Source organism: Pezoporus wallicus, unplaced genomic scaffold, assembly GCF_028554395.1.
Source record: "Pezoporus wallicus isolate ANWC-B61680 ecotype Strahan unplaced genomic scaffold, APGP_CSIRO_Pwel_v1 contig_7731, whole genome shotgun sequence".
In the NCBI taxonomy this organism is placed as follows: domain Eukaryota; kingdom Metazoa; phylum Chordata; class Aves; order Psittaciformes; family Psittacidae; genus Pezoporus; species Pezoporus wallicus.
Window position 1 is genome coordinate 850,499 of NW_026635361.1, and position 13,423 is coordinate 863,921.

At 50.4% G+C, this 13,423-nt stretch overlaps 1 protein-coding gene across 2 annotated transcripts in view; it reads right to left on the bottom strand.

Moving 5' to 3' along the window:
- HCN4 (hyperpolarization activated cyclic nucleotide gated potassium channel 4) overlaps window positions 1-13,423 on the bottom strand; it is a 135,752-nt gene that overhangs the window by 13,184 nt on the left and 109,145 nt on the right. For both annotated transcript variants that reach the window (XM_057421096.1, XM_057421089.1), the window contains exons 5-7: window positions 6,808-6,954; window positions 4,679-4,919; window positions 2,095-2,259 (exon numbers count right to left, since the gene is read on the bottom strand). In XM_057421096.1, the coding sequence (XP_057277079.1) occupies window positions 2,095-2,259; window positions 4,679-4,919; window positions 6,808-6,954 (553 nt within the window). The remainder of the gene's footprint in view (window positions 1-2,094; window positions 2,260-4,678; window positions 4,920-6,807; window positions 6,955-13,423) is intronic.

Below are 13,423 nucleotides of genomic sequence, written 5' to 3' on the forward strand. Positions count from 1 at the left end.
ACTGAGATTTTTCTCCCTGTACTGCACGGGGGAACTGGATGGCTCCTATCCTGGTACCAGAACTGTGGAAGAGCCCTCTGAAACATTTTGTGTTCTCAGTGACGCATGGGCTTCTCAAGGACATGTTGCTGTCTGGGTAGGAGGGAGCTAGTGAATGCACCACTGACTCGGAAAGAGGCTCCCATTTGCTTCCACCTTGTGTCCAAATTCTGAGCAGAACATAACAGGAACCAAAACCATGATCCTGCTTCTGTTCATACCCAGCTTTTATGAATTTCTGTTTCTTAACTTCACTCTAGTCGAATAATCCCTTTGCTTTCAGAGAGAGACCAAGCAGAATGCAGTCATCTTGACACCTAAAAAAGTCAGATGCTGTTACACAGCTAACGCACTGCTCTTTCTGGATGGTGCAAGTTTCAGAGGGAAGTGAAGAAATGCCTTATTTTAAAGAGCTGGGTACACATAAATCACTAAGGCTCTTTCAGGAAAATCAAACCAAAGACTGCAGGGCACAACAGGGTTGGAAACCGCTACGAAGCTGCTATTTCACAACAGTAGAGGATGTAAAGTTAAAAGAACAGGCAGCTCTCAGGTCTGGCTGCCAGGGAAACAAGGGTAGCAGAAGGATTTTCAGTGTCTGACCCTGAAGAGTTCTGCCTCTTCTGCGACACAGGGACTGATGGTGTCTCAGGTCAGCAGAATGGCAAAAGGAGGGGAGGCTAATGCCAGAGTTCTGCACCAAAGGGCCTGTGGTTCCTGTGTTACCTCCTGACTTGGTGTTGATATTTTGCAGCTGCCTGTGGAAGGAAGGAATTCCTCTGATGGCAGAAACACGTGAGGTTCTCTCAGCTGGGTTGGAATTTTCCATGAATTTTAGGTAGGTGGGCAGCAGCACACAGACACAGGACAGCCTGCCCACCTGGACACACAGCCAAAGAAAGCATCAAGCTAGGATCCTGAGCAGTTCTGACCACCTAAATATGGAAGATTTGATAAAGTCAAGTTAGACCATCCCTGCCAGCGCCTGACATTTCATTTTCTCAGCAGTTTTAGAGTGAAATTTAAATAACCTAAATGATGGGACTCTTGCTACTTACACTAGGGCCTCATTATCATAGACTCTGCCAAACTCTACATATTAAGCTCCTACCCTTTTACTCAGGGGTCACACTTCTGATTTGCAGCAGGTAATGAGATGCCCAGAATACAGTGCTCTTGGCATGAGCAGCCCCAGAGGCACTGCACCCATTGCTGGGATGCCAGCTTATTCCTTACCCTCCTCACCCCATCATCCTCCTCTCCTTCTGCACTGTACTCAGCCCTGCATTGACCTTTTGGATTCTGGAAAGCAATGAAAATGAATGCACTGTGAAGAGATGTAAAATAAGCAGCTAAAGGAGTTAGCACAGGACTCTGAAATGCTCAGTCCTCAACTCTGCAAAGAATTCCTGCCTGTCCTTGCATAAGTCACTTAATCTCTGTGTTAAGACATCTCTGGTTGTGACCAAAGAATGTTATCCTTCTCTTCCCTAGTTAGACAGGGGTGCTTGCAGAAGAGCTTAGGTCTCCCAGTGGACAAGGTGGGGGTCACTGTGCTGCAACAAGGCATTAAGACCATTTGGTTACTTGTGTTTGCTTTGGGGGGGGGGAGGTTTTTACTGACTATGTTTATGGATTTTGAGCTAAAATTCAAACTCTAGTGAATGCACCAGCATGGCCCTCATGGCCTCACACTGATCTTGGGAATGAATGGAAGCAGAGGCTGGCAAAAAATGTTTAGGTGTAAGGAGCAAAGAGAGAGAAGAATGCAGACTTAACTGATTGTGAACAGGGCTCCTGGTAGGAGCTGAAGTCAGGCACAGAGAGACAGGTTAGACAGCGCCTTGGGTCACATAGTCTAGAGTGAGGTATCCTTGCCCATGGCAAGAGGGTTGGAACTAGATGACCTTAACCTTTCACCCCAAACCATTCTATGATTCTATGATCTCCTTCAGTTCCCAACTCCATCAAAGGACCTAAGGACAAAGGCTGGAGATGGGCTGCCAGAGCAGCAGGCAACGGGAAGGAGACCCCCCCCCCCCACCTTCTACTCACCGATCCTGTCCAGCCTGTCCAGGGCCACTGTCTCGAAGGCTCTCCGCATCATGGGGTACTCCTCCAGCACCTCGTTGAAGTTGTCCACGGAGAGGGAGTAGAGGCGGCAGTAGGTGTCTGCTCGCACGCTGGCCGTGCGCCGGCCCCGCGTCAGCAGGCAGATTTCTGCAAGGAAAGAGCCAGCCTGAGCACATGGGGACGGACATCACCACTTTCCTGCCACCCTGTCGCCTCTCCAGCTGGACTCTTCCTCCTCTCCCCCTAAGAACATCAGCAGGGCTAACATCCTGCGTGTGCAGTAACGGTTTACAGCACCGGGAGCTCAGCTGTGGCAGCTGCTCCCAAAACACAGCTCCATGATTCTGACGATCCCATTAGCCAGGCAGGTTTTGGGATGGCGGATTATCAAAGATATCATTTGGGCATTCAGACTGGAGAAGCTGTCCTTCTCCAGCTCCTCGTGGGCACTGGGAGGAGAAGGCGAAGCTGTGCTCTCGCTGAAGCTAGCTCTCTCTCTGGATTTGTAGTAAAGGCTCTTTGCTGACTGTGGCTTGATGCCTGCGCATAACTTTGATCCCAACACCAGAACATCTGTCTTTTCAAAGGTTTTTGTAGATATCTGCAAGGTCCTGCACTGGCTGGGGCAATGCCCAGCACTAACACAGGCTGGAGGAGGCTGGAGGGAGCAGCCCTGAGAAGGACTTGGGAGTGTTGGTTGGCAGAAACTCCCAATGACCCGGCTCCAGTGTGTGCTTGAGCCCAGAACCCCCCGTGTGCTGGGCTGCACCCCCAGAGCGTGAGCAGCAGCTCAGGGAGGGGATCCTGCCCCTCGGCCGTGCTCTGGGGAGACGCCCCCTGCAGCTCTGGGGCAGCAGCACAAGAGGGACGTGGAGCTGTTGGAGCGAGGCCAGAGGAGGCCATGGAGATGCTGCAAGGGCTGGAGCAGCTCTGCTCTGGAGCCAGGCTGAGAGAGCTGGGCTGGGGCAGCCTGGACAAGAGAAGGCTCCTGAAGGGGAGACCTGAGAGCAGCTCCAGTGCCTGAAGGGGCTGCAGGGAACCTGGAGAGGGGCTTGGGACAAGGGATGTAGGGACATGCCATGGGGAATGGCTTGAACCTGCCTGAGGGGAGATTGAGCTGAGCTCTTAGGGAGAAGCTCTTCCCTGGGAGGGTGCTGAGGCGCTGGCACAGGGTGCCCAGAGAAGCTGTGGCTGCCCCATCCCTGGCAGTGTTCAAGGGCAGGTTGGACACAGGGGCTTGGAGCAAGCTGCTCTAGTGGAAGGGGTCCCTGCCCATGGCAGGGGTTTGGAACTGGAGGACCTTTGAGGTCCTTTCCAGCCTAAACCAGTATGGGATTGTACGATATGACACAAGGTTACAGATTGTCAGGAAAAGACAAGTTCGTGGCACCTACTAACTCTTGGTTTATTTAGCCTGCAGTCAACTACTCTTAGGAGGGTGCTCAGCTTATTACAGAACAGAAAGCCCTTGTCTGACTTTGGCACAGGCACTCCTCATGCACTCAGCAGAGAGCTCCTGTCTCCTGGTTTTCCACTGATTACACACAGACTGTGGGCATCTAAGGCAGACACCTGAAGACAGATGGCGTGTCTTAGAGACTGACAGCACTCTTCTCTGTGCTGAATGCTGGGTGTCAAGCCACAACACCACGCTAAGGATTCATTCTGGGTCTATCCCAAAGCATTGTCTCCAATCCTGGAACTCCAAACCCCAGCAAACTGACCTAATTTGTTAGGAACATGCAGAGTCCTTGCACTCCAGGTAGATGCAGACAGGTTGTTTCATAGGAACTGAGCGTAGGAGTGTAGGAAATGCATGATAGGGATTTTCTAATAGAGAAAAGGCTTTAGAGAAGGGAAGGCAAAGCAGGTTACCTCCTGCCCCCTCTCAGTAAGCCATTAATTTTGGGGCATTCAGTGTGTGCACTGAAACACGCATCTACCAGAGAGCTGGCTGTCTGGGGCTCAGTGAGGTCTTCACATGGCTCTGACAGGATGGATTTCTCTGTGTTGCTCATAAGAGCACTATCTCAAATCTTCTTTTACAGGCTTTCCTGATCTCATGCCAGTTCCCCTGTTCCCGAGCTCTGCTGCTGACAGATTACCTCTGCCTGCTGACCCCATCATTTTGCTGAGCCACAGGCTGGAAGATGGACTATGTTGTTTTCCTCCACGTTTATCCTGTACCTCATATAATAGATGCCAGACAGCAGGACTAGAAAACAGCAGGAATGCACTTGGAGAATGCTCCATTTTTTCCCTTTAGGTTCTCAGCTTCACAGATCTGTCAGTCTGCTTAGGGCAAAAAGAAATGAAGGTGCAAGAGCCCAGTTTCCCTTCTCCGTTTTGCTACTTGCTATCTATACTCCTGAACTGCCCATGAGTCCCACTCATTTCCCACTACACCATTTACTACACCGGGAAGCTGCCACACAGTTGAGATGAACAGAGGGTGGAGGAGAAGTGCCTGGGGAAGCAGCTCCACGTGCTCCCACCCCAGGGCACCCAGGGCAAGCTAAGGAGCACAGTGGGTACTGCTGTGTAATGACGATTGACCGACATGCACCTCCAAAGTAGGAGCCGTCTGCCAGCTTGGTCTCCTTGTTGCCTTTGGTGAGGACGCTCACCACCCCGTGCTGGATGAAGTACATCTTCTTGCCAATGGTGCCCTCCCGGATGATGTAATCCCCTGGCTGAAACACCTCGAACCGCAGCTTGGTCAACATTGATGTCACAAAGTTGGGATCTGCATTGGCAAAGAGGGGCATAGAAGCCACCAGCTTCCTGCAGTTGAAGTTTATGATTTCCTGAGCATGATGTGATGTAGGAGAGAAAGAAAGAGAGGGGAAGGGAGGGAAGGGGAGGAAAGTTGGGGAAGAAAAAGACACATATATTTAGTCTACATCTAATAAATGATGAAGTTTCCCCACTTGAACTGTACACTATAAAGTAAGGGGGGAAATGCTGTTCCCTTTGTCTGGCTTCCCTAGTGTGGGCTAGAATGGGCCCCGGATGCTCAGAGCACGTACAGTGTGAGCTGAGGCTGACAGCTTCATGCCTCACTGCTTCCATTCATATGCTTTCTCTCTGAGCAGGGACAAAAACCCCAACCTCCCAAACACACACAGTAAACCTCTTTCTGCAGGAAACCTTGGGCTAGGAGAGAGGTGCAGAGCACGAGTGAAATGCTGGGTGAAAAAGCTCAGGGCTCCTCTCTGGGAGAATGTTATAACTCACCTTGGCAGCCCTACGGTCTGTGTTGCCCTTGCTTGTCAAATAGATGCTGAACAGCACAAATGTGCCAAGGAGCTCAGAGGCAGATGGGGATAGGGTGAAGAGAGGGGAGGGAGAGGTGCCCACAGGTCACTGGGCATGGATGGATCATCAGCCTCTGGTGAAGGAAACCCAGTTGAGCTGTTCAGCTGTCCAGAGCAGACAGGGACTGTGCCTCCTCCTGTGGCTGGCTGTCACTCCCAGGGAGTGACAGCACTTTCCACTGCACAGGAGCTGCTCTGTGCCAGCTCAGACTTGGAGAGCAGCAGAAAGTGATACTGAGTGAAGCACCTCAGCACTGGGCACCCCAGCCAAGCAGGGAAGAGGCACCTGGATGACTGGGGCAGGAAGAAGGAGGGCTGGGAAGCATCTGTCTGCTCCTCACTGGGGTTCTTTTCAGGGTTGCCCTTTAAGTCTTTGACCAAACTAGTTTTAAAGTAAGGCTGGTAGGTCCTCAGCTCTTCTTTCTCCTATGGAAGTGCTTTACTGGGGGGAAGAAGACAAAAGGAAAACCTCTTCTAGTGCTGGTGGATAATATATTGGAGGCATAAACTAGGGAGAACCTGCATTGCCGGGCTTCAGTGAGGGAAGGGGGTTTCTGTAAATGCTTGTTTGAAGTGTGGGCCCTGCTGGAAGGTTTCTCCTTCCTTGGACTCTATGTGCTGTTACAGCTGATGTCTGGAGCACAGATGAGGCCACCACACTGCAGAGAGGTTTATATAAATACATGAGATACAGATTAGGGAGCACAAGTCGGAAGCAGCCATGCATGTTTGTCTGGGGAGGGAAAAGGGCTTCCAGAAGTGTGAGGTAATGACACCTTCCAGAGTGTCTCCTACAGGGGCACTTTGGGAAAGGGGATGACATTGCCAGATATCACGACAGCCTCAGAAGTTGACAAGATGTACCTGTTCACATGCTGGGTGGGTAACACAGCCTGCACACTGCACCCTTTACGTCAGACATCACTTGTGCTGCAGCCTTTAACAGACTCAGGCAGGAGTCCTGCAAACACCAAAGGGCCTGGGTTTCTCTCTCCACAGCCCTGACTTCTGCCATGACCAAATCAAGGGAATACCAGGCGTACACCAAGGGATAGGACAGTCATTCCTTCTGAGTGAAACTCTCTCCCACGGAGACATACCCAAGAAGACCCGGCTCTTCTTGGCCTTGCTCCCCCAGAAAGGTAGGCACAGCACAGAACAGGTACAGCCCCAAGTGAAACAGGACCTTTATGGCTGATCAGACACACAGAGCACACCCAGAGACAATGCTAATGGGAAAGCTGGCCTCCCACCACTCCCATCGCTGGTGGTGTCCTCTGCAAAGCACTGGGACAGAACACTGCACACTGGGAACTCCCCAGCTGCCAAAGGGGACAGGACAGGAACATGCATTGCCCATTCAGTGCTACTTCCTTACCTCCCGGAGGGGCTCACTCAGCTCTCCCAGGATGCTCTCCTCATCAAACATCTTCCCCTGGTAGCGGTGCTCATAGTAGTCATGGATGCGTTGCCGCATGTCTGCAGGGAGCTTGTGGAAGGACATGTACTGCTCCACTTGTTTGTACTGTGCAAGGAAGAGAGGAAGAGAAGGAGTTACCAGCACATGCAACAATGGTGCCCACTCACGGACAAGCACAAACTAGACCATACCCATGCCTGCTCCCTTCATGTCAAGCCAGACCTGGGCAGATAATCTGGTGCAGGAGAGAGCAGCTGTGTGGGGAGAGTGCAGGCATCTTTGTTATGTCTTTGTTATTTTCCCTAAATGGCTGTACCATGTTTTAACCTTTAACCTTACCCTCAGACAGTTACACTGCGGAGGCAGCTCCTCATTCCCTGGGTGCTGAGCAGCCCAGGGCCTGTCCTCCCCTACAGACACTGCAAAAACTGATAAGAAAGTGCTCAGGTGGGCATCTCCTCGCAGCAAATATTGCTGAGCAAAGACTGTAAAACCCTTGTGCACAATCAGAAAAGGGAAGTACAAGGTGTCCTCAGCAGAAGGCTTTTCCACAGCACACAGTGGAATGGTGGCCAGTGACCTGGTGGTCTGGCTCTGGAGCAGTAAGTGATGTGCAGCCCCTCGAGGCCTCAGCCAAGCACAGGACCCCACTGCACCAGGGGCCATACGTGGTTCAGGCTGGGATGTTCATAGCCACAGATAAAACTGAAGGACACACACAGACTCGCATGCTGAGTTATTCAGTTGAAGCTGCAATACCCACGGTCCGCTTTCCCTCCCCTCTGTGTCCTTGGCTGCCACGTATGATAGAACCTTTGCCTTCCCACCTTGGGCCCCACATTCTCTTCACCTTTCTTGGGTCTCTACTGCCCCATGCACTTCTGCTGTCTAATCTGTCCTTGCTTTCATCTAATGGTTTGCGTTTCCATCATGTCACTTAGAGGGGAATACAAGGGCCCACTGTGAGTGATGCCAGAGCAGTATTTGGGCATGAATGGTGCTTTCTATGAATAAATGACACTTCCTTAAGGGCCTCGGACTGTAAATGGCTCGAGGGCACTTGCCTTGAAGGTGCTGCAGAGACAAGGTGTGTGCATTGCAATGGTTATGCTCCCCTCCCACTGGTCTGCAGTAAAGAACATGATCCTGAGCGTGTACCATACTGAATAATGCTGACAAAAGGACGATGCTCCCCTTCTGCCATCCCTCTTTCCCCTCTTGTCCCCGAGACACCTGTCCCTGAATAACCCTTTACTGCAGCTTGTGCTGAAGAGCCTAATTACCAAACCTGTGCTCGTTGCAGCTCTCCCCTGCACACACCGTGTCACTCTGCTCCCAGCACAGCCTGTGCTCCTGCTGCCTTGCATGCTAACAACTTCATCTGCACCAGAGAGGAGCAGGAATTACTCTGAGAAGCCAAGGTGGTAGAGGAGACACTTGGGGTTTCCTGGCATCTCCAGAGCTTTGTGTCTGGAGCTAGCAGCGGAGGAGCTGACTGTAAATATTCATCATCACTACAGCATGAGCAAAGTCAAGCGAGTCACCACCTCGGGTGCGGGAGCCAAGCACGGAATTGGCAATGAATATGGCACTCCATTGCTTGAATTGCTGAAGCTCTGCAGGGCCTGGCAGGATACTGGGTGCTGCATGGAGGCTGCAGTCATGAACAAGGGAGATAAAGGGAGCAGGAACCACCATGTCCCATGTGGACAACATGCTGGTGTGAGCCCGGTTACAGTTTTGTGGGTTATGCTCTTAAATGCTCAAAGTTTAAGGTCTTGGCTCAAACAGAGAACCATAGAATCCCAGCCTGGTTTGGGCTGAAGGGACATTAAAGCTCATCCAGCTCCAACCCCTGCCACGGGCAGGGACACCTTCCACTAGAGCAGCTTGCTCCAAGCCCCTGTGTCCAACCTGGCCTTGAACACTGCCAGGGATGGGGCAGCCACAGCTTCTCTGGGCACCCTGTGCCAGTGCCTCAGCACCCTCACAGGGAAGAGCTTCTGCCTAAGAGCTCATCTCAGTCTCCCCTCTGGCAGGTTAAAGCCATTCCCCTTGGCCTGTCCCTACAGGCCCTTGTCCAAAGCCCCTCTCCAGGTTTCCTGTCTTCTTTTTAAACATGGCTTGTCTACTGCCACTGGAGACACATTAGCATCTGAGACACCCATGAGACCTGTCAAATTGGACACAGGACATACAGGACACTCACTATGGAAAGGGCAATCATTACACTAGCTTTTGCTGACTTGGGGTTTGTTAAATTGATTCTCAAGCTGCAAACAGCTGGGCTCGTTTTAATGCTCTGGTTTTGTTGGCTAAATTATTTACCAAAACTATCACCTTATTTCTCAGTTTTAGCCCAACGTCTTGAAGTGGACGACTGACCGGGTCACAAGATGCCTGCCTGGTGCCCCTCTTCCCTCTGCCATCATCTTCAACTGACCTTTGCTTCTCAGGACAAATCCCCCCAGGATCCTTAGATTCACTAGCACAGGTTGGATGGGGCCTCTCAGACACTGCTTATTCACTACTGTACATGGATTTATTGCTTTGCAATGAAAAGCAATAAATTACTGCTCTGCAAGTCTCTAGGGCTTGTCAGATTCTCCTAGAATCACTGTCCCTAGATAAGACTCGGAGTAAAACCAGGCCAAATTTACTTCACCAGGGGAAAAAAACCTTCTGCTTCTGATTATAAATGAAGAACACAGTTCTAAGAGGAAGAAGTGAAGTAAGAAACAATAATTCTCTGTCATCATTAACAAGAGGTTCACATCTTGGCTCTCCTATCTTTGCTGGTGCCACCTCCTCTCACCCACGCCAGCTGGGGACTTCTGTGAGCTCTTCACTCTCCCTTGTGCAGAGATGGAGTCTCTCTGCATTAATAAACTACAGTCAGGTGGGGTTTCCTCCTTTCCCTGGTGCTGCTGAAGCCAGCGGTCCTGCAGTGTGGAGCATTCAGAGCTACTAACCAAAAGGCTATTAAACCTGTGTGAGGGAGGGTTCAAAGTGCAGTGGGCTCTGCATGTCTCTTCTCAGCTTAAGCTCTAAAGGAGCTCTATCCTGAGGCCATCAGCAACACTCAGTGATGGTACAAAGCAAAGGGGGAAGGATAATTGTGTGGTAAACATCAGCAGTACATGGGGGTTAAGGCGTCAGCCTGACAACCTTGAATTTACAGGCCTTCCTTGGTCCCCTGAAGATCTGGCACCTTCTAAAACCACTTCATACCCCCTGAGGTGGCAGCCCTTTGAGAACCTTCCAATGTTGCTTCACCTGACACCCTCCTCTGTCTCCTTCCCCCTTGAACTTGTTTGTTCCATCTTCCCACTTGCCTCCGTGTCACCAGTGTGAGCCCTGCTCCGAGGAACCAGAGAGATTAGCGGCCTCTCTGTGCTCAACTAAAAACACTCATTTAGGAATTATTTCAATCTCTCTGAAGACAATTGAGTCCATTTAAATCCTACACCATTTTCTTAAGTCTGTTTTACCTGAAATAAGCCCTTAAAGGAGATACGAATATATCACAGGGAAACCATTCGCCTGAGTATTTTTCCTTCCCCAGCTGCCTACCTTCCTTAGTTGTCTCCCCACTCCCCTCCCCTTCAACCAAAGCTCAGATCACTCACAGTCCAAAGGGAACTAAATAGCTTTAACATCTTCCCTGCCCTCAATCTCTGTCATGAATCCTCCTCTCTGTAATAAATCACTGGCCAAAAGACTCTGACTATTTCCTTGCTTTACTTCTGATTATAAAAATAGCCCTGCATCTAAGGAGAGCTGCTCCCATCCCAGTCCTGGAATTGACACCTCTTTGGGCCCTCTCTTGGTCCATACACGTCGCTCTTCAGGGCTCCAGAGAAACACTGATTCCATTTTTGCACCTCAGTTAATTCAAACACAGTTGCACATACTCACAGATGCTGACACAGGCACACACATAACCCACTCCAGTGAAGGCACTTGGGATGCTCATCTCTATCTACCCATCAATAAATACACATTACTTATACAGAGCTGTTGCACTGCTTGCATCCTTCCAGGCTGAAACCTCTGTGGGAGAGTTTAACCTCGTTCACAGTCTCCCTGTCTGGACCCCATGGAAGCCAACAGAGATGCACTTGTGTAAGAAGAAAGATGCTCCAGCTGAATAATGCATTTCCCATGAAGTGAAGAATGATAATGCACTGACCGTACGTTGAATACTGGTAACATATATCCAGAGATATTGGGTTAAGATCCACATCAGCAGCCATGAGGTACAACGCTGTGGCTCTTGCAATGGATTAGTGCTTCACAGGGGTAAAGATCAAGTCATGAGCATCACCAGGCAAAGTGTCCTGACAGGCCACAGTAGCATCTTTGTTTTATTTTCTCTGACCTGTGATGAGGATTAAACCAGTGCAGCTACACACCGTGCAGTAATCACTAGAAACAAAGGAATGCTGAGTTCCTTTTTGTCTTTTAAGTCATTCATATCCCCACCCTCAGGATGTCTTCTACAACCACATCTCCATCTTCCTCAAAATGATCAAGACACACATTGTCACGGAGTCAAATAACTCCAGGAATGAGAGGTGCTGGTCAACAAGAAGCTGATCATGACCTGGCTTCAGCGTGTGCTCGAGCCCAGAACCCCTCTGTGTGCTGGGCTGCACCCACAGAGATTAAGCAGCAGCTCGGGGAGGGGATCCTGTGCCTCTGCTCTCGTGAGACCCCATCTGCAATGCTGTCCTCTACATAAAAACGACATGGAGCAGTTGAAGAAAGTCCAGAAGAGGCCACGAGGATGAACAGGGGCTGGAGCAGCTCTCACAGAAAGAGAGGCTGAAAACACTGGGGCTGTTCAGCCTGGAGAAGAGAAGCTGCGTGGAGACCTTAGAGCAGCTTCCAGTATCTGAAAAAGGCTACAAGGATGCTGGAGAGGAACTTTTCATCAGGGACTGCAGTGATAGGACAAGGGGTGATGGGCTCAAACTGAAGCAGGTCAGACATTTCAGGTTAGATCTAAGGCAGAAGCTCTTCCCTGTGAGGGTGCTGAGGCGCTGGCACAGGGTGCCCAGAGAAGCTGTGGCTGCCCCATCCCTGGCAGTGTTCAAGGCCAGGTTGGATGGGGCTTGGATCAACATGTTCTAGTGGAAGGTGTCCCTGCCCATGGCCGGGAGCTGGAACTGGATGAGCTTTGAGGTCCTTTCCAACCCAAATGATTCTATGAAGAACAGTGGAAGTCTGTAACACAAACTCATGCCTGCACTGCTGGTGTGATCTGTGTTGCTTCCCCTTTACGCATCTCCACGCTTGCAATGTATTTAGCGTCAGTCCTTGCTCATTTAACTTTACTCTTCCTGAACTCTTGCTGAAAACTGTATCTGGTGCAGGTTATGGCAGTTTATCCAGAGTCTGCCAACAGTTATGAATGCCGTTGGCTCTACACACATGCTTGTGGGCACTGTCCTGCTGTTTTCCAACCAAATTAAATGTGCTCAGGGTTGTCTGCTCCATGGGAACAGGAAAGTGATTGAGAGGCACTGTAGTCAGGTGTATGCTGTCCGTTCTGTACCTTCCAGGCCCCAGGCAGCCAGGGATGAGGCTGAAGCAGGATCTGGATTCCTTCACTTAGAGGCCCAAAGGAAACTAAGTGAACTAGTAAGAGGAAAGACATCGAGGATGCCTGCATGAGGGGAGTCTGGGGTAGGTTGGGAGGCTCAGAGTTGGGTACAGGCAAACTGTACCCTGTTGTATAGGAATGGGTGGTTATTTCAACCAGAACAACTCGGACCAGATCTAGCACAGCACCAGACTTTATCAGTGCTATCTGGCTTTCAGATTAATGACCTAAATTTAAACCTACAGCCATGTACTCTTAGAATCTACCACAGCTACCTGCATTCTGCAAGAAGCTCAACAGCATGTCCTGGCTCTGAGCTCCTGGCTCTGAGTCCACGTTACTCTTTGTACCATGGCACGCTACATGCTGAAAGACATGGAACAGCTTTACCCCTACTGCAGTGGTAACCTTCAGAAACCACCTTACCTAGAATCAGGCTATTTATCTCTTGCTGCCTTCCAAAGACCACAGACACTAGCAGAAAATTCCTGGAGCTTTCTTCCATACAACATTCACTCCATTGAGGATGACTGTAATGATCAGCTGCCAGAGCTGCCTCTCCTTGCTGTTAATCAGCACCTATTTAGGCAAGGATTATGCTTCGTTTCTGGCCCGTGAGATGTCAACAGACTGAGCTTGGTCAATGATGGGCTCCTGGAACAGTTGTTTACTTCACCCATCAGCAGCACTGCTGCAGCAGCTGCGGCACAAGCCATGGAACACAAAGGAGATGGTGCTGTTAGCACAGCACTGAGTGTGCATCACCCACTGCTGCCAGCAATGGAAATGGCTGCTACCTTCAAGGGGTCTAGGAGAGCAGATCCAAGAGCTTTAGGATGAACATCTTTGCACTAAATGTTGTGGGGAAGGCCCCCTTTGTCTGCTCTTACAAGTGCTCAGCCTGAAGGAAGGTGGTGCAATGACAAATGTATTATGTACAAACCTGTATATCATGGCCACAGAAAC